Source organism: Onychostoma macrolepis, chromosome 10, assembly GCF_012432095.1.
Source record: "Onychostoma macrolepis isolate SWU-2019 chromosome 10, ASM1243209v1, whole genome shotgun sequence".
Classification (NCBI taxonomy): domain Eukaryota; kingdom Metazoa; phylum Chordata; class Actinopteri; order Cypriniformes; family Cyprinidae; genus Onychostoma; species Onychostoma macrolepis.
The window spans coordinates 10,685,456-10,707,656 of record NC_081164.1 but is presented as its reverse complement, the minus strand read 5'-3'; the positions used below and the strand labels follow the sequence as shown (position 1 = coordinate 10,707,656).

Below are 22,201 nucleotides of genomic sequence, written 5' to 3'. Positions count from 1 at the left end.
TGCCCTTAATTCAGCCAAAGGCAGAATACACATGATAAACGAGAGAGCTGTGCAATCTCTCTCTCTCTTTCTCTCTAACAAGGACAAATGGTACCTGTACCCTTCCTGTCTCCAGCTTCCATCTACGGGAAAAGTGTGCGTGCATGCCACTGAGCATACGTTTAAAGGAATACTTCACCTCCAAAAAAGAAATTCTGTGATTATTTACTTACCCTCATGTGGTTCCAAACCTGTATCACTTAGAATTTTGAAGAATGTACAATCCATATCCAATTACAATGAATTGGGAAACTTTAAAAAGGATGCAAATGTACCATAAAGGTATAATAACAGCTGTCCATATGAGTCTCCTGAAGTCATACTGTAGCACTGCGTGAGGCACAGACTCAAATTTAGGTCATCATCTTCAAAAATCTGAAGATCAGACCAAGCTCTCCTTAGAGCATTCATGAGAGTGAATGAATCATTCTTTTGAGTCGTTTCATTTCAATAAATCGGTTAGATGAATTAATATAATGCAGATGTTCACAGCTCCCCGGATCAACAAAGCTACTGTATGACTTTACAAGTTTTAAAATAAAGTCCATGGACCACTTTTATGAGACATTTATTGTGTTTTCTGTGTTTAAAGTTCACCCCAAAAAAAATTAAAACATACTTTAAGTCATAAAAGATGTAGATGAGTTTGTTTCTTCATTGGAACAGATTTGAGGAAATTTAGCATTAGATTACTTACTCGCCCATGGATCTTCTGGAGTGAATGGGTGCCGTCAGAATGAGAGTCCACACTGCTCATAAAAATATCACAATAATCCACAAACAATCCACATGAATCTAGTCCATCAATGAATGTCTTGTGAAATGATCATTTGTGTTTTTGTAAAAAACAATCTGTCAATAAACCATTACTTCTGGCCAAAATTAGCATAATCCATAATAATGTTTCCTATGTTGAAAAAAGTTTATCCCCTGTTGTCCTCTCACATCAAAATCTACAGACATATTTGTTTAGAACTGATGTGGACTGTTTTTGCTTGTTAACAGTGCTTGGTCTGTGCAGATTTCTCTCCTGATTCAGACGAGACAACTTTTTCACTGAAGAAAGCAATATTATGGATAGAGGACCTATATTTTAGCCAGAAGCAATAGTTCGAATTTGTCATAATTTTTTTTATTACAAAAACAATTTTTCACTTCACAAGACGTTAATATATGGACTAGAGTCGTGTGGATTACTTATTGTGCTGTCATGAATTAAAAAATTCATTTAATTTCCATGGGGAAAAAAAGAAAGAAAGAAAACCATAGAGGTTTTGGAACCACATTAGGCTGAGTAAATGCTGACAGAATTTTCACTTTTTGGGTGAACTGCTTCTTTAAGTGCACATGGGTGTACAATGTAGTGTGTGGCCATCTGATTGCTCGCTCTATAGTAGCAATTCCTCTGTGTAAACATGCTATAAATACTTATTAGTAAAAACAAGAGGATGTCACAAACGCACACAAACACAAAGAGCAAGAGTGCAACACCTCGCAGCAACAATAACAAGAGTGACTAATTTAATTAGCACTATAAAACAAGTCCAAAAAAAGCTGGAGCCCGTCCTCTTCTCGTTCATCCTTAATGACAGAATTAATCAGCAGTGTCTTTACACATCTAATCTTAGAGGACACAATCTCTATTATTCTCTCTCTCTCCCCACTTTGGCACTTTTTTGTAAATCAGTCCACACTTTTGTCATTGTGTAATGTCTGAAAGACCCAACAAACCACCAGCCTGCCTGTAAAACCTGGTGTCATATTAATTACCACCTCTGATTAGATCAGTAATAAGTCTTAGGCTGCTACAGAGACGGCTAATGATCAGCGGCAATTACTCGATTCAAATGAGCTCCGCCTTAATGGGGTCAGATTGTCGCACCTCTTCTGTTGTTCAGTCACTGTCAGCAAAGACAGACTGGCATTATACGCGGCTTCGAGAAATTAACATGACTGTAGCTTTACACAATCTCAGTACACAATCTAATCATAATTTCATTTTGATTTTTGAACAGTTTTACTCAACCATGTGCTAAAGCACTATGGAAAACCTTTAGGAAACAAATCACCCAAATACAAGGCCCCCAGTGTTATGTTTTCCTGTTTGAAAAGAGAAAGTTGGACTCACAGGTCGGTGTTTCTTCTGCAGGTATTTCTTCTTCTTGCTGTGTGTATGGGCCAGGCGAGGGTTGTTCTCCTGGTCAGAGTGGTGGTGCTGGTGGTTGTTATGGTTGAGTCGGTCCTTGTGCAGGTCCAAGCTCAGCCCATTCGGCATTCGGCCGGGCTTTTTCTTGCGCAGCGGTCCTGCCTGGTTCTGTCTCCGCTCGTGAGGCTTCAGGGTCATGTCCTTCTGCCAAAAACAAAAACGATATGAGTGTAAAACACTACTTTTGGATTAAACATTTTGAAACATGCAATCAAACCATTCATTAGTATGAGTTATTCTACATGTAAAAAAAAAAATAATAATTATAAAATTTTAGCAAAATGTTAGAACTTTTAAGCCTCAAAAATGGCTTTTCTGACTACTGACTTAACTAAGACTCAGTGGGCGAAGACAGAAATTGTTATAATAATGTCTTATAACAATGCACACTTCTCAAGAGTCAATTAAATTTCAATAAATAAAAACAAGCCAAGACACCATTTCCCACCATAGACTACTGTTCAAAATGTTTCGGCTCAGTAATATAGAAAGAAAGAGGAAAAAGAGGAAGAGGAAGAAGAACAAGAAGAAGGGAAAAAAGTAGTGCTGTCAAATGATTAATCTCGATTAATCGCATCCAAAATAAAAGTTTTTGTTTACATAATATATGTGAGTATATTTATTATGTATATATAAATTCAAACATGCATGTATATAAAATATGTTGTGTTTATATATTAAATATATTTATATATAATATAAAATAATATAAATATGTAAATGTATATACATGTAAATATTTTCAAAATATATAGGCTACTGTGTGCGTGTGTATTTATGTATACATAAATATACACAGTCCACATAAATATATTATGTAAACAAAAACGTTTATTTTGGATGTGATTAATCGCGATTAATCATTTGACAGCACTAGAAAAAAGCAAAAATTTTATTCAGCAAAGGTGCATTCAATTGATTAGACGTGACAGTAAAATAGTAATAGTACTAGTCATTTTAGTAAAGATTTCAATTTTAAATAAACGCTGTTCTTTTGAACTTTCTATTTATCAAAGAATAAAAAAATGTATCATGGTTTCAACCAAAATATTAGCAGCACAACTGTTTTCAACACGGATAATAATAAGCTATGTTTCTTGAGCAGCAAGACAGCATATTAGAGTGATTTCTAAATTATCGTGTGACACTGAAGACTGGAGTAATGATGCTGAAAATTCAGTTTTGTCATCACAGGAATAAATTACATTCTAAAATACGCTGAAATAGAAAATAGTTATTTTAAATTGTAATAATATTTCACAAAATTCACATCTTGCTGTATTTTTGATCAAAGAAATGCAGCCTTGTTGAGCAAAAGAGACTTCTTTATAAACATATTGCCGACCCCAAATTTTTTAAAGTGATAGTTCACCCAAAAATGAAAACGTTTTCTTTGTGGACAAAAAGTATTCTCATAGTATAATAAAATTAAGGTTGAACCACTGATGTCACATGGACTATTTTAACAATGTTCTTACTACTGTACCTTTCTAGACCTTGAATGTGTCAGTTGCGCTTCTGTCTATGCAGGGCCAAAAAGCTCTCAGATTTCATTAAAAATATCTTAATTTGTGTTCTGAAGATACACAAAAGTCTTACAGGTTTGGAACGATATGATGGTGAGTAATTAACGACAGAATTTTCATTTTTGGGTGAACTATCCCTTTAAAAATAATGTATATTCATTTTTACTCTAAAATACATAAAATAAAGGAAATGAGGGTTGCTATTTCATGTCGTTAAGAACCATTAATAAACAGCATGAAGATCATCCCTGCTATATACCGAATGTATTGTTTGTAAACACATTACACAACCTAAGCAGTGCACACTTCAGTAGGCGTATACTAGTCTACCTCCAGCAAACATTGTTCTGCCAAGCTGCTAAATAAAATAATCTTTACCCCACAGAAAAACAAGCATTTTGATAAAAGGAGTCTGAAATACAGCAGAGGAGCAGCGCTCCAGAACTTTCTCATACACAGAGGACTCTAGACAGCAAGATCAATATTCAATATGACAAAGCTCATCTCTGCAGGGGAGCTGTGTATCTTCACATATCTCTGCTTACAGAAGCAATCAATTATATTATTATACTCCAGCTACAAAGAGATAGATACTTCCTGTGCCAAAACAGTACACTAAAGGAAGGGAAAGTGAGACATTCGATACAGTTCAGAGTAGGAACGCCTAGAAGCAACAGCGCAGTGACTTAGCAACCCTTTAGAGATTCAGGATATTTAATGCATGATGAAAATAAAAGAATATATTTGAAAAAACAATACATTAAAATGTATCACGGTTTCCACAAAAATAAGCACAACTGCCGTCAATATGGATAATAATAACAGATGTTTCTTGAGCACCAAATCAGCATATTAGAATGATTTCCAAAGGATCATGTGACACTGAAGACATCACAGGAATAAATTACATTTAGAAAACAGCTATTTTAAATTGTAATAATATTTCACAATAATGACTTTATTGTTTTAATCAAATAAATACAGCCTTGGTAAGGATAAGAGACTTCTTTCAAACACATTAAAATGTCAAACCTTTGAAAATTAATGTGTGTGTATTGTCCTATTAAAAATGGGGAATGCTGGGAACATTTTTGAGTGGTGAAGCAAAATGAATCCTTGAATCCGAGTTTTGAATTCACTGAAGCTGATTGTTTGAAATGATTCCCAACAACATTTTTTTTTTTGCTTCTGTAGTTTAAAACATCTCTGCTTTAATGCTTTTCTCAAAACTATTCTAATGACACACTCTTAAGCAATCTCAATGACGAAATAAAGTGCATTACAACCTTTGTTCAAAAATACAAGACCAGTTACAAAATGATGGGCAGCAAAGTGCTGTTTTTAATGTAAAAGTAATGATACGCCTCTCCACAGGGCCAAGGTTTTCATATCTAACTTCAGAGATGTAGAAGACTGTCCTTTTTATCTTGTTTTCAAGAGCTCAGCCATTTTTCTAAAATGACAGCTCCTTTTACGCTCTTCATTTTAAGCTTTGTGCGTGTGTGTGAGTAAAATAATATTGGTGTGAGATAAAAATGAGTAATTGCTCACATGAATGTTTCCTCTCTGATTCAGACAAAGCCTTCAGTTTCATCAGAAGAGATGTATACAAAATTAAACATGAGCAAATGCTTATATACACATCTGAGTGTTTATATTGCATCAATTCAAGCCTCCAGGTGAATAAATTCACAGTTTCTCAAACATAAAGCAAAGTGTTTTGCTGTATCTGATGCAAACCGTAAATAGAAAAAACCTTCTACTGTGCAAGCATGTGTGTGTGTGTGTGTGTTTGAGAGGAGATACACCATCAGTCCTCATCCGCCTGCGGGACTGATCCATCATGTTAAACTTATGTACCAAATCAGATTACATGCTTCAGAGACATTACATGTTTAATAGCCTTGTTCATGTACTTGAAGTCAGAAACATCAAAAGAACTCTCAGCTGAGCAGACGGAGCATGTCAAGACTGCAAGATACGACAGGCTGATAACCAGCCATCAACTCTTCAGCTCTGATAGAGCACTCTGGGTATTTGTGCTGAGGGACAACCTCTATTCATGCCGTATCTCTCTATTCAGCTATCAGAATCATTCAGACTCAAAAAAAATCAAGCCGTAGTTGATTCATTTCAGCTGCTTGAGAGGAGAAGCTCCTCATAAATATCATTCAGACAGGGATGAGGATATGTTCAGACATATTACTTACTATATTTGAAAGGAAGCAATACGTACTGTACACTGTAAAAAAAAAAAAAAAAAAGTTGAGCCAACTTAAAATTTTAAGGCAACCAGCTTCAGCAGATTTTTGAGTTTGCTCAACTTATTTTTGTGGGAGATTCTCACATTTTTGTTTGCATTTGACCACTTTTAGGCCTGGTTTCACAGACAGGGCTTAGACTAAGCCAGGATTAGGCCATAGTTCAGTTAAGACATTTAAGTAATTTTTATAAACGTACCTTAAAAAAACATTACTGGTGTGCATCTTGAGACAAAACAAAGGCACTGATATATTTTAAGATCAGTCAGTGCAAGCTTCTTTCAGTTAAAACAGCTCAGACTTACATTTTAGTCTGGGACTAATATGATAAATGACTCAAACTGCCAAAAGTTAATATATCACAATTGCAGTAAAATATAACAAAATAAATAAATTTAAAAAAAAAATAATAATAATAATAATTTTAATAATTTCAACTGATTCGTTTATTTCTAAGATAGCAACTTAGATGCCACTTTAAAAGGGAAACTTAAACTCTTGTCCTGTCAATCAAACATGCACTTATATGTGTCATGTGACAACTACAGTGAGGAAAATAAGTATTTGAACACCCTGCTATTTTGCAAGTTCTCCCACTTAGAAATCATGGAGGAGACAATGAAATTGTCATCGTAGGTGCATGTCCACTGTGAGAGACATAATCTAAAAAAAAATCCAGAAATCACAATGTATGATTTTTAACTATTTATTTGTATGATACAGCTGCAAATAAGTATTTGAACACCTGAGAAAATCAATGTTAATATTTGGTACAGTAGCCTTTGTTTGCAATTACAGAGGTCAAACGTTTCCTGTAGTTTTCACCAGGTTTGCACACACTGCAGGAGGGATTTTGGCCTCCTCCACACAGATCTTCTCTAGATCAGTCAGGTTTCTGGCCTGTCGCTGAGAAACACGGAGTTTGAGCTCCCTCAAAGATTCTCTATTGGGTTTAGGTCTGGAGACTGGCTAGGCCACGCCAGAACCTTGATATGCTTCTTACAGAGCCACTCCTTGGTTATCCTGGCTGTGTGCTTGGTCATTGTCATGTTGGAAGACCCAGCCTCGACCCATCTTCAATGCTCTAACTGAGGGAAGGAGGTTGTTCCCCAAAATCTCGCAATACATGGCCCCGGTCATCCTCTCCTTAATACAGTGCAGTCGCCCTGTCCCATGTGCAGAAAAACACCCCCAAAGCATGATGCTACCACCCCATGCTTCACAGTAGGGATGGTGTTCTTGGGATGGTACTCATCATTCTTCTTCCTCCAAACACGTTTAGTGGAATTATGACCAAAAGTTCTATTTTGGTCTCATCTGACCACATGACTTTCTCCCATGACTCCTCTGGATCATCCAAATGGTCATTGGCAAACTTAAGTCGGGCCTGGACATGTGCTGGTTTAAGCAGGGGAACCTTCCGTGCCATGCATGATTTCAAACCATGACGTCTTAGTGTATTACCAACAGTAACCTTGGAAGCGGTGGTCCCAGCTCTTTTCAGGTCATTGACCAGCTCCTCCCGTGTAGTTCTGGGCTGATTTCTCACCTTTCTTAGGATCATTGAGACCCCACGGTGAGATCTTGCATGGAGCCCCAGTCCGAGGGAGATTGACAGTCATGTTTAGCTTCTTCCATTTTCTAATGATTGCTCCAACAGTGGACCTTTTTCACCAAGCTGCTTGGCAATTTCCCGTAGCCCTTTCCAGCCTTGTGGAGGTGTACAATTTTGTCTCTAGTGTCTTTGGACAGCTCTTTGGTCTTAGCCATGTTAGTAGTTGGATTCTTACTGATTGTATGGGGTGGACAGGTGTCTTTATGCAGCTAACGACCTCAAACAGGTGCATCTAATTTAGGATAATAAATGGAGTGGAGGTGGACATTTTAAAGGCAGACTAACAGGTCTTTGAGGGTCAGAATTCTAGCTGATAGACAGGTGTTCAAATACTTATTTGCAGCTGTATCATACAAATAAATAGTTAAAAATCATACATTGTGATTTCTGGATTTTTTTTTAGATTATGTCTCTCACAGTGGACATGCACCTCGATGACAATTTCAGACCCCTCCATGATTTCTAAGTGGGAGAACTTGCAAAATAGCAGGGTGTTCAAATACTTATTTTCCTCACTGTATGTAGCAATTTGAACTATTGAAATTTGAACTATTGAAGAAATGTATACTGTATAATAAGAGATTTAAAAATAGTATGCAGTTGACAGTAGGGGTGTCCTCAACTAAGGATTTTCATAGTCGAATCGGAATTTTCAAATCTTGCCGATAGTCGACTGATAGTCGAATCATATGCAAATACATTACCAAGAGTCAAGACAGACATTCGACAGTCATAATGTTAACACACAGGGAAAATGTGTAACGGACCTCACTTTGTTATTTCTACAACGTAACGTTAATATTACGACTTATAGGCTATCTGCACAAAATGCCCCGAATGCACAAATGAACGTGTCTGTGCAACAACGTGCAGAAACACAGCAACTAAACTCTAAAAATTCACAGCGTTTTATAATAGTGTTCTCATTATAATGTTATGTATATGACAGTCCCAGTCATAGTCATTAATATTATTGTTGTTTGTCCTGCTCGTGCTGTGCGCTGAAGAGATAATCAAAGTACAATGAAGCGCTTCACTGCAGCGTAAAACTCAACCAAATGCATCTTATATGAGATACAGAATATACACGATAACCGGTCAAAATGTTTTGAAGTCACTTGTACCCTACCTGATCGAAAAAAAATCCAGTCTTTCATTCTGCCTGTGTCAATTTGAGTCTTGTTAAAGTTTTAAATCCCTGCCGCCAAGATGCTCCTCTGTTGGTTATGGGGTGGTTGGATTTATTCATGCATGTTAAAATATTTATTTAAAGCTTCTTTCTTTTCAGATTCTTATTTGCAGTATTATCTTAGGCTGTATATTAACTTATCGGAGAAAGCCGGTAGTTCTATGTGAAATCAGACATTTGAGCACCATATAGCCAAAATGGCATGATCATAACACAGTCGAATCAGGCTCCTCCTATCGAAGCATCGAATCGTCGACTATTCAGGGTCACCCCTAGTTGACAGTATATTTTGAACAGTAATATCTATCTATTAAAAGGAATAGTTCATTCAATAATTAAAAATTGCTCAAAATGAGTTTCTTTCTTCATTGGAACATATTTGAAGAAATGTCACATTACATCACTTACTGAATGCATCCTCTCCAGTGAATGGGTGCCGTCAGAATGAAAGTCCAAACAGCTGATAAAAGTATCACCATAATTCACAAGTAAGCCACACGACTCCAGAACATCAATTAACGTCTTGTGAAGTAAAAAGCTTGGTGTTTGATGTTTTTATCAGCTGCTTGGACTCTCATTCTGACGGCACCCATTCACTGAAGAGGATCCATTGGTGAGCAAGTGATGTCATGCTAAATTTCTCCAAATCTCTTCCCAGAAGAAATAAACTAATCTACATTTTGGATGGCCTGAAATTGAGTAAATTATCAGCAAATCTTAATTTTTGGGTGAACTAAGTATCTAATCTAATTATTTAGGCATTGATGTATGAAGGGAGACTTTAGAGGCTGGTGGAATCTGGGGCGGTCTGGAAACTGGCTGAAATGACAGAAAGGCACATGATATTATAAAGGATATGGAAAGTGATTTTGTCAAGTATACTGAGCGTGAACTTGAATGGCTTTTCCACAGCAATCACATCCATGATCACTAGCACTCGAGTATGTGCTGAACCACAGCCAAGGTGGGTCTGGAACACATAATTCAACGGATGGGCCTAATTCGATGAGCTTTTCTTCTGCAGGAACTACAACGATCTTTCGACAACATGGCAAACTTCATTAATCCATCTGTAAGCACATCTGGCCCTAATGTGCATCTTTCAGTGTGAATTAAGTATAAAAACATGTGATGCTAGCAGAGGAAACATTAGAAGTTCACTCTGGGAAAACATCTGACGATAAATTGGGTTTGCTCATCTATACTTGTCTAGTCTATCCTTGGAAAAAACATCAAAACCTACTTTTTTGGTAAAGAGCTCTGTTCTCTATTCTAGAAGTAAGAAAACTGTTGTTTTTTCTTTCTGCACATTTTTGTTTAAACCTCATATCTGTCTTCCTGTGCCTGTAGTATTCTTATCGTATCACACATATTGATGGGACAAAGTGTTTATCATTCTAACATTCAGAATGAGTGCAAAAAAACTTCAAATAAAGAAAAAAAAGTGCTTTCAAATTCCGCTAAGTTAAGACAAAGAGTGGCTTCCATTTCTAAGAAAACTTGTTTTGATTTTTTGTTTTATTTGTATTTTTTTGCCATTTCCCAAGAGATTTAGCGAGATAAACTTTGGATACAAGAACAGCCCTACATCTACCCACAAATACACATAACACACAAGCTCCCTAGAGTTCACTTTGCTGCATTGCTTTCTAGAAGTTCTTCTTTTGCTGTGGGGACTTAAAAACACCTCCGTACTCTCTCACACAAACCATCACTCAAAGGCAGCAGCTTTCAAGTGCAAAGTAGGTTTTTACAGTCTACACAGGTTTTATCTTTCATCTCCTTCAGCACGAAAATGTATGATGTCTGAACAGAAAGAAAGACACATTCAGACAACAGACAGATAGACAGACATGCCCCCTCAGATTTATCAGCAAAGTAGATTCTGAATCCAACTTTTTTTTGAATGCAAAAATTAAATCAAATGGACTAAGACAAAATCAATTAAAAATGACTAAAATTGTAAACACTCCAAAAAAATATTATAATTGTTAAAAGGTTATAAATGTTAAATGTTATAGATGCTTTTTTTTTTTTTCTACCCAAATGCTGGGTTGAGCCTGTTAATCTGGAAATATTACCCAATTATGAGGTAAAAATAAGACGGTATTCCTGTAAAGAGTAACTACCACAAATCAACTCATTATGCTGAGTTAAATGAACAAGACAACATCCTAAGTAAAAAACAAAAAAACAAACATGGTTGAGGTTGTCCATATTTGACCCATCAATGGGTTGCAAAACCATACAAAATACATAACATTCAAACCAGAACTTTTCAGAGTGTAGAAATAACATTAGTTAACTCGGTAACACTTTACAATAAGGTGTCATTTGTTAACATTAGTTAATGTATTAACTAACATGAACAAACAATGATCAATACATTCATTGAGTTGTTCATTGTTATTTCATGTTAATTCATAGTGCATTAACTAATGTTAACATTAACATTAAGATTAATAAATGCTGTAGAAGTATTGTTCATTCTTAGTTCATGTTAACTAATGTTCTTAACTAATGAAACTTATTGTAAAGTGTTAGCGTTAACTCAATAGTTAAAGGGATAGTTCACCCAAAAATGTAATTTTGAGTAATTCAATTTGTAATTGAGTAATTAATTACTCACCCTCACGTCGTTCCAAACCCGTAAGATCTCCGTTCATCTTCATAACACAAATTAAGATATTTTTGATGAAATCCAAGAGCTTTCTGACCCTGCATAGACAGCAATGCAACTGAAATGTTCAAGGCCCAGAAAGGTAGTAAGGACATCATTAAAATAGTCCATGTGTCATCAGTGGTACAACCTTAATTTTATGAAACCACAAGAAAACTTTTTGTGTGCAAAGAACACAAAAATAATGACTTAATGCGTCATGATATTCTCGTGAACGTGCGTTGAATACTGAAACGGAAAAGAAGAAACTGTTGAAAAAAGTCATTATTTTTGTTTTCTCTGCGCACAAAAGTATTCTAGTTGCTTCATAAAATTAATGTTGAACAACTGAAGTCACATGGACTATTTTAATGATGTTCTTACAACATTTCTGGGCTTTGAATGTGGTAATTGCGTTGATGTCTATGCAGGGACAGAAAGCTCTCGGATTCAATTAAAATTATCTTAATTTGTGTTCCGAAGATGAACTGACAAAAAAATTTATTAATTAAAAATAAAACAAATAAAAAATAATAATGATAAAAACGTGTATAAATTATGGATCAATGTATGCATTAGGAACAAACAATATTATAATGAATGTATAATTAACATTAAAATTAGGGTAAACAGTGAAAAATATGTAAGTAATGTAATTTATTATAAAGAATAAAACATTTTTATTCTTGTCTTGTCTTATCTTGGCTAGGGCCAAAAAAAATAAATAAATAAAATGCTGTAGACAACATAAAACAGTATGTGACATACTATTTATTCTATAACGTGCTGTTTCTCAACCAGTGATTATAATCTAAGGTACTATTTCCTCTGTGGTGTGGTGCTAAAACATCCTCCTGATTCATTAGTGACACATACGAGGGCTGTGCTCACTATCCTACAGATGCAGGGGATGCTGACGAGGTAAACAGGAAAACTCCCACTCCCTTTACCCAGCAGTAAATGAGAGAGACAGAAAGAGAACAGCATGGGAGACCTGCACTTCGATCCCATTCCGTGATTACACCCCTGTTCTACAGCAGAGCCACTCCAGGGATCAGTTCCCCTGCCAAGCGTAACTACACAGGCTTTTGTGAGATGGAGAGAGAGATTCTGTCCATGGCCTCTCTGTTTTATTAGTCTTATCTGTGGCCCTCAGGGAAGATATTACTTCTTTAGCCAAAAAAAAAAACAAGAAATAATGAAAAAACTGCACTAACAGGAAAGCACAAGACAAAGTGTTGCTTTGAGACGGCGCAAGAAGCAATAGGCTTTTGTGACCAAGTAAGCGCCGATTTAGAAAACATAACACAGCAATTTAGATCCATTCCAAAGATGGATGGAGGGGGTGAAGTAGATGGAACGAGAGGGAGAGGGACCTGTGCCCTCCACATGAGTGAGTAAACACCATACGTCCATCTGTCTTCTCACTGAGTCAGGCTCTACACAGCAAACACACGCTTTAGCCAGTTCCAGTTTTCAGAAAAACAAATAAATATTCTGGTGTGAAATGGTGAATGATAGGAATAAAGGCCCATTCACAACGAGTACGATAACTGTAAAGATAACAATGATAACTCTATTAGCGTCCACACCAAAGGACGATATAGTGTTCTGTTCATTATAAGCATGCGCTGCAGTTTTGTCATCTGCCTTTTTAAATGCTCAGTCTCTTTAACCAGGATGACTTCTGATTGGCTGTCAATGTTTTTATCTTTCATCAGTTGAAAGTGTTTCCAATTATATCATTCTTCGATGTCGTTACAAAAATATTTTTTAAAGGGGTCATATAATGCTACATGCACTTTTACAAGTTGTTTGAACTGAAATGTGTGTTGGCAGTGTGTGTACACAACCACCCTATAATGATAAAAAACCTCCCAGTGGTTTTCTTTACCCCTCTCTCAAATCGAGCCGTCTGTCGTGTGACGTCACATGGACAGAGGCCCCTCCCACGATTGTTGATTGACAGTAGTTTCAACACAGACTGCACTGGTGTCTTATCTCAGACCCGCCCTGAGTGAGCTGTCATCAGTTGTTTCACCGCCGGAGCAGATTTAGACAAGAATGACTCCTAAGTGATTGAGGTGTTTTGTTGTTAGATGTAATAATGAACATAGCAGTAGTCATTTACTCATTTGTGATCCAGCTTCACCTACAGAAAATGTGAGTACAAGATTTTTTAAATGAACCTTTGCAAATGGCCTTTCCTAATAATGTGCTAATTAGCAAGTTTCAGGATGAATGCGGCTAAAGTAAACAGTCCCTCAGAGAGTGGCTTGGAAGAGAGGGGCGGAGTCAGCAGAGCTCATTAACATTTAAAGGAGAATGAGACAATATTTTGACAGGGTGAAAAAGGTGTTTTTTACACTACCAATGAGAAATTTTAACCAAACTATGTTACAGACTTTTCATTAAGACCCTAAAGAATAATATCAACTTGTGGAAAATGGGCATTATATGACCCCTTTAACATTTTAACATGTAACTTTATCAATACATTTATCGCGCTTTCTGTTAGATTCATGCTTAAAATAAGGGGGAAAAGTCCCAAATGAGTAGAAAAAAATCTTAATTCAAGACATCCTCTGAAAACAAGTTTTATAGTCTAAAGCTTTTTTTTTTTTTTTTAAGTTTCAAAGATGTTCAACTTTTTATTTATTTATTTATGCAGTGATACAAATATTCATAACATTATTCCATAACTCCATAACAAAAAGTAAAAAAAAAAAGAAATTAATATTTTCTTTTATTAAGGACGCATTAAATTAAACAAAAGTGAGAACATTTACAATGTTCTAAAAGATTTCTATATAAATAAAAGACTGTACTATCGAACCTTTATCTAAGAATTCTTAAAAAAAAAAAAAAAAAAAAGGTTTTAAATTGTAAAGCAATACATCTAATTCCAACATTGATAATAAGAAGAAATAATATTTCTTTAGCAAAAAATCTGCATATTAGACTGGAGTAATGGCTGCTGAAGATTCAGCTTTGCCATCATAGGAATAAATTACATTTTTAAATATATTAACTAAGTAAACAGTGTTTTTTAAATAGTAATAATATTTCACAATATTACTGTTTTTACTGTATTTTCGATTAAATAAATGCAGCCTTGGTGAGCATAAGAGACTGAACATTAAAAAAAATCTTGTAGACTCCCAACTCTTAAACCTTAATGTGTATATATGCTGTTAAAACACACACACACACACACACACACACACACACACACACACACTAAACCACTCGAGGCCATGCATTTCACTGATTTTACCATGTTTTTACTATATTTTTGATTAAATAAATTCAGCCTTGGTGAGCATAAGAGACTAAACATTAAAAAATCTCGTAGACTCCCAACTCTTAAACCTTAATGTGTATTAGAGATGCGCAGATGAGCTCAAACGTCACCCGAATCCGCTGCTTCAAATAAATAATCCGCCCACCATCCACCCGCTCCTATATTTTTCTCTTATTTAGATAACCGACCCGACCCGCACCCGATCATCACATTAGAATGATTCTAATTCTTAGTTTTGCACGATGATATTACGAATGGATGGTTCATTTTTAAAAGCAGATTCAGTGATGTGAGAGCTGATCTGCGCATCACGTCTGCTGCGCATTACGGCTCCGACGCGGCCACCGGAGCTGATCACGGTCGCTCTAGTCAAGTCAATGCTTGTGTTTATACCCATAGATGTGTGTATATATTATACCAGCCACGCCGCGCCATGTTTCAGAAGCATCCCAGAATCTCGTGGTCTCGCGAATCCAGTTGCTTCGCTCCTGGTGTGATTTGGCACCGCGTGAAGGACGGAACAAAACGTCGTCGGAGCCGTAAGGGGTAACGGTAACAGGCTAATACAATGATAATAGGCTGCTTTTAAATGAACATTTAATTAAAAAACAAAAGTTCTTCTTTGGCCAGATTATAGTCTACACTTTCTTAATAGCAAACACACGCTTTATTCCATTCAAACTTTATCTGGAATGCCACTGTATCTGTCACTGCAACTTCCCGAACAGACGAACACACACAAAAATGAAATCTGCGTGTCTGTCTGCCTGATGAAAAAATGAATTTAAAACACGTTCATATTTTAGAGAATATTTGCATCTCTAATGATTTATCTCATCCAGCCGCGACCCACCCACAATTAATTAGAATGTATTTTTTTATTACATGATCCACCCGACCCGCGGATTACCCGCAGGCCCCGCGGATACAACCGCCATCCGCGCATCACTAATGTGTATATATGCTGTTAAAACACACACACACACACTAAACCACTCGAGGCCATGCATTACACTGATTTTACCATGTTTTTACTATATTTTTGATTAAATAAATGCAGCCTTGGTGAGCATAAGAGACTGAACATTAAAAAAATCTTGCAGACTCCCAACCTTTAAACTTTAGTGTGTATATATGCTGTTAAAACACACACACTAAGCCACTCGAGGCCATGCATTACACTGATTTTACCATGGCTTCTTGTGACTTATTGCTTTAGTAACAGCAGGGGAGAACAAGCCGATGGTCTTCAAACGCAGGTTAAAAGAAATCAACTCTATTACAACAAAGGTCAACCACCCTCCACCATCCGGCACTCATCAAAGAGAATATTTCATTAGCTCGACTCAATAAGCAATTCGGAGAACGATAAGAGCAGGTTTAAAGATGTATCTAATTAAAGGCCTGGCCTATCTAAAGAGTGTGAATCCTTAGAGGGAAGGGGAAATGAAGACCCCATACAGACCAAAGAGGTCATGCATGGTCGGCATGAAAGGCAAACATCTTGTTCTGAAATCAATCACCATGACAGGAAGGGAGAGAAGCTCGTGCTTTGAAGCCCTCTGCCTCCTTCCGTCCAAGTAATGGAGCTCAATCGCTGACAGATGGAGGGAGCGGCGGGGGAAGCGAGGGAACGAATAAACGAATGAACGAATGAAGCAGTCTGTGTCCATGGGGGGGAAGTAGGTCATTTACGCTTGGCCAGTTTTTACAGATTCACTGTAACAAAGCTGTTCCTTTAATAGGAGAGATCTGGGCCGAACCGTATTTTTGTCACATTCTACGACACAAAACATTTTAGAACTAGTTTTTTTTTTTAAACAAATGTTCACCATGGGGTCATATTAGGGAAACAACCTATCTTATCTGTTTAGAAACATGACGATTTGAGTTATGATCTCATTTACAATATCCTAATTTATGACTTAAAGGAACAGTTCACCTAAAATTGAAAATTCTGTAATATACTTACTAGGGCTGGGCGATAAATCGATTTTATCGATTAACTCGAATGTGTAGTTCACGTCGATTTGTTTGAATGAAAATCGGTTTTCTCTTTAACATCCGCCGATGCTCCCGTAGTCCCGAAAGGGCTCAGCCCTCCCCACACGCGTTTGCCATATTAGAGTTTAGTTAGGGTTTCGTGATCCCCCCGCAATCCGCCGCATCCCAACGTGTTCAGAAAGAAAATGACGTGTACTGCGGAATGCGGATCCCTTAAAGCAGTGTTGCGCGGCTCACGAGACTCATGCGGCTCGCCAAGCTTTAATTTGTGGCTCGCATGGCAGTAAATAATACGATGATATGAGCAATATAGAGATTTCATAAAAACATTTAAAAAAACAAGCAGGGCTATAACATAACCCATAAAAAAACTCACACCGTGTCTACACCGGTCGTGAGCGTCGCGGTGCGATCAGGGCTTATGATTTCCGCGATGCGGAAAACGCAGACGGAATCTCGGAATCTAGTTAAAAAACAGAATGTACTGTATAACGCGGAATGTCATTGAATTTGTCAAAGTTTGGATGAATAAATCAAAAGTAGGACATTACACTTAAATCAAATCGCGATATGAACTAGTATCTGTAAATGTTAAGCTGCAAAAATCCCATTTAAATATGAATCCTGCGTGTCTCCTTATGAATGAATGCACAGACGCACAGTTTCGTTTACTACACATACTGAAGCGCGCAGTGTTTTCAGCGTCTGCCGTCTCACCAAATGAAGTCATAAATACATGAACAACAGTCAGTGTCTGCTCTATTACAAATAATTTGTTTGTTTTTTTAAATACCCAAAACGGCGGGATTACAAAATGGAAATATAGACTAGAAAGATATTTAAACTTGCTCTGCCCTTACGTCCATGACATTGACTCACTGCGAAGAATAAATACAAGGGAGGAAAATTTATATTTCTTCTCTCCTTACTCTGTTTATGTGGTAAGTGACATTTTATGTACTGTAATGTAACTGTAACAGGCAACCGTTAGCAATCGTTATTCGTTTTCCGTGCCTTTCTGAATACGGATTCACGCTTCGGGCACACCCCCTAACCCCCACGATGTCATCGTCACATCATTTATCAGAACTACCTCCTATCTACTGAAAAGCAAGATGTTAAACTTGTGTTTAAAGAAAACTTAAATTTTTTTCTTTTCAGAATTTCAAAATATAAAATCAGATATAAATGTTCAATTTTGAGAAGAAAAGTTGGAATTGTAAGATTTATTCACAATCGTGGAAAAAAAAGTCCAAAGAGATAAAAAGTCACAATAACCGTTTTTAATTTGTATTCCGTGGTGGGGGAAAAATGTAAACTCAATTCAGAAAAAAAGCCAGAATTATGAGATGTAAACTTGAAATTGCACGAAAAAAGGTCAGAATTCTGAGTTTATAACTTGCAATTCTGACTTTTTTTTTTTTTTCAGAATTGCACATCTATATCTATATAACATGATTAGGGCTGAACGATTAATTGCATTTGCGATAGTATCGTGATATGAAAAAACGCGATTTTTCAACCGCAGAGGCTGCGATTACACTCTGTCACGTGAGAGTAAAGAGGTGTGTATTCGACTTGAAGATCGATCGGTGAATGACATCAAAGTACGGCGAGAGAAAGCATAATATATTAATATTAAGACCCTTTCACATGGGATGCGGCAGTCGCGAATGTCTAGTTCATTTTCAATGGGAGACATGCGGAAAGCGGCAAACCATGGGCGGTTTCGCTGTCGGCGCGGAGGTGGAGTGCAAGCGGTGCTCCTGCACCCAAAATCATGCCGCTTCCACGAGCACAGCGCTTCGCGGCAGGCACCACCAAAGATAAAAACATTTTATCTTTTTGTAAGAGGCACGTCAGCTTTAACCAATTACTACTGTGATTGTAGTTGTTAAATAATGTCATTCATATCAATTCATGCATCACCTAATTTCATTGCAACATATAACCTTTATGTTTAATCTATCTAATATTGTGTTGGTCATACTATACAATGATTTAAAGAGCTTTAAAAAATAATTGCATATTAAATCGCAATAGCAATATTGGTAAAAAAAAAAAAATCGCAATTATATTATTTTCCAAAATCGTTCAGCCCTAAACATGATAGATGATTCTAAAACTAAACAATAAGCAGTCTGGAGTTTCTTTAAATGATTAGCAAAGTGCTCTCCTGCGGTTCTAAGACATACAATCACACCACAAGATGAGAAGCATCAAAGAGCAACTCAAGAGCACATCAAAAGCTGCACAACAGGTTGCTTCATGAGAGTTGCCTTTTATGTTATGAGAGGGCAAAGTCTTTTAATTAAATTCACGCGAGACAAAAGAATCAATTGGTCCGAGAGCAACGTCTGGATTTAGCCCAGGCAATTAACATGATTATAATAGTCATTTAATTCTACGGGGTAAAACACTTTTCCAACAGCTGGCTTCAGCCAGTTTTTCAACATCAGAATGAAAAATAAGGGAAAACTCAAAAGGGGCTCTGGGGGTAATTATTAAAAATGTAATAGCTTTATAACTGATGAGTACAAAATGATATGAATAATTATTCACAGCTTTCATGTTTGATCCCCAACCTATGCTAGACACTGCAATGAGTTCACACGAGGCCTATTTCAGTGTATGTAATGCCTATAAAATAGTAATGTTAAGTTAAATTTAGTTCAATAGGTCAAATAAAATGTACACTATTACAGCCCATTAGGACAACAAATGCATTATGAAATAATTTTATTTGATTTTATTTTAATTTTGAAAGGAGTCTACAAAAATACAGTAAAAACAGTAATGCTGTAAAATATTATTATAATTTAAAATATTTATTCCTGTGATGCAAAGCTGAATTTTCAGCATAATTACTTCAGTCTTCAGTGTCATATGATCCTTCAGAAATCATTTTAATATGCCGACTTGCTGCTCAGGAAACATTTCTTTTTATCATCAATGTTAAAAACAGTTGTGCAGCTTAATATTTCTGTGGCAAACATGATCCTTTTTTAAGAATTCTTTGATGTTTAAAGATTTCAAAAGAGCAGCATTTGTTTAAAATAGAAAGATTTTGTTTATAAACGTCTTTACTGTCAGTTTTGGTCAATTTAATGTATCATTCCTGAATAAAAGTATAAAATTCTTAAAAAAAAAAAAATGAATGAGACAATAAATAATTCACTCGATTGAAACACTAATTCTTTCAATAAAATAAGCGACTGTCTTTATTAATCACTGAATCATTCAATCAAGTGATCTGTTATAAACACTTGTTCATTCAGGATATTGCTGAAGAATTAACAGTATAAACAGTATACAACAGTGAATGCTATGCTCTCTCGTGTTACATCAAAGCCTTAAACAGTAGTATGTGGTGCAGTAATTTGGAGTGTATTATACTGTACATATAATGTTAAGTAGGCTACAGTAAGTATAGTGTGACAGTATACAATGCGCAATGGGTTTTTACTGTAATGCAGCAGACTGTGTATTGTTAATGAACAGAGTGTGTGTTGTAGACAGCATGTCAGTGGTGCATTCTAGAGCTGAGTAAGGCTGCAATATGAACAATGTTCTCACTGAGGGCTCGTCCATTCACTGTGACACATGACCTGATTCTTCACCCGCAGGCTAACAACACCCGCACACACAATGTTACAAAGGCTTCTAAAGAAGAGCTCTGCTCCCCACTTATTACACACTCTCTATCAGTTTACCCTTTTAACCTACGGCTTTCTCTCCCTTTCTCTCTAGCTGCAGTGACTCATGGGCAGTAATCCACACTAACGCCTCAGGAGTGCTGAGGTTCATTACACATTCAAACACTCCACTAAACACACTAGATCCTGCAGTCTGTTTTAAGATGGTGTGCTTTTTATGCTGATGTCAAATCAATAAAAAAGGCAGCCCATCAGTCAGCAAATTGTTCGATACACTCCCTCACTGGTTTATGCTGTCATCATTGTTTACGCTCAATGTTGTTCTATTCTTCTCCAGAGAAGTCACAGGTTTTTGTCTGGATGTTGAAATCTAGATATTTTGAAACCTTTGGCAACACAGGCAGGTGTGAATGTACACTTATGCTGCCCAAAAAAGCTGTATAAGGAGGCAGCTCAACAGAGTTTTGAACCACAATCCAACCCAATAAAAGCAAACTGTCACCACTTTGAACTTAAGGGCCAGTTCAGTAAAAAAATGCATTGCTTTTGCATGTGGATTTTAACACTGCTACCCGCAATCCGGTTAATCAACGATTGTTTTATTTATGTATTTATTTAGCTTCATATTTCACTGGCAAGGTTTGTACTGTAAATATGCTCAACTATCAAGGCTGGGATATTTTTTCTAATTAAAGAGTGCATTTCTTATCTTTGTGATTTAATTGAAGGAAACAAACTATGGTTATTTATTGAATTTTTCGAACAATTTAAATCAAAGCTCACACTTCTTGAAATGAAAACGTCTTATGAAAAAAGTCACATTTCAGTTTGAATGTAAAATGGATATTTTCACATTAAAAAACATGTAAAAAGCATATTTTTACACTGCTTCGGTTCTATGTTGCTTCCATGCCGCTCTCTGGAGGAAGTCACATGATTTTTAGTCCATTATTTTAATTAAAGCGATCGCCCTTAGTGATCCAACGGAGGGGAAAACTCTGGGGGGAAAACGCGATTAGGCTAGTTTGGTCTAATTTTGAATAGCATTTGGGCTTGTTTTGTTTTGCGGACCTGGCAACCCTGGAGAAAGTATTAACAAGATAAAAAACAACGAAATAACCGATGTGGGAAAATTACGTCAGTTAGTTTCGATTACTTTTCGATTAATCGTCCAGCCACATGTTAAATGGATTTTAATTACAAAGAGGTGCATTTTTTCTGTGTATTTTCTCTTCGTCATCTAATCAAATGATAGAGAAGAGCATAATAACCGGCTCCAGAGTGTAGCTGAATTTAAATAGCGGGTGCGATTCATATTGAATTCCCTCTCACACTCTTTTCACACATATTGCTCTTCTTTCTTTCTCCTGCTGTTTGCTTTCCAGTGGTCAAGATCATAATTGCAGCCGCTCTATTCTCATCTGTTTGTGTCGAGCCGATAACATCTAAAAAAGTGCAAGCCCTACAAAAGAAGAGCAGTTAGTGCTAACATTACCTCAGTGCGCTACCATGGAAAAACACTGTGCATTTTAATCAAAACACATCTGAGAAAAAGTAAGAAGAATGAAATACATCATGAGTGAAATACATCACACACAGCGCCACATAAATATGTTCCCATAAACCTTTCTAGTGACCTCATGCCAGTCCGCTTGCGGGATTCCATGGCTTGAGCCCCGTGTGTCGCACAGGCAATGTTGCCTAGCAACAAGGTAGAGAAAGCAGATCATTAAAATTTGCTG

The 22,201-nt window shown here is 36.5% G+C and overlaps 1 protein-coding gene across 11 annotated transcripts in view; it reads right to left on the bottom strand.

The window, feature by feature from the left end:
- Positions 1-22,201, bottom strand: part of auts2a (activator of transcription and developmental regulator AUTS2 a) — a 370,676-nt gene that overhangs the window by 271,032 nt on the left and 77,443 nt on the right. For 10 of the 11 annotated variants that reach the window (XM_058788533.1, XM_058788537.1, XM_058788542.1 and 7 more), the window contains one exon: positions 2,168-2,389. In XM_058788533.1, coding sequence (XP_058644516.1) covers positions 2,168-2,389 — 222 coding nt within the window. The remainder of the gene's footprint in view (positions 1-2,167; positions 2,390-22,201) is intronic. The other variant, XM_058788539.1, reaches the window with a different exon arrangement.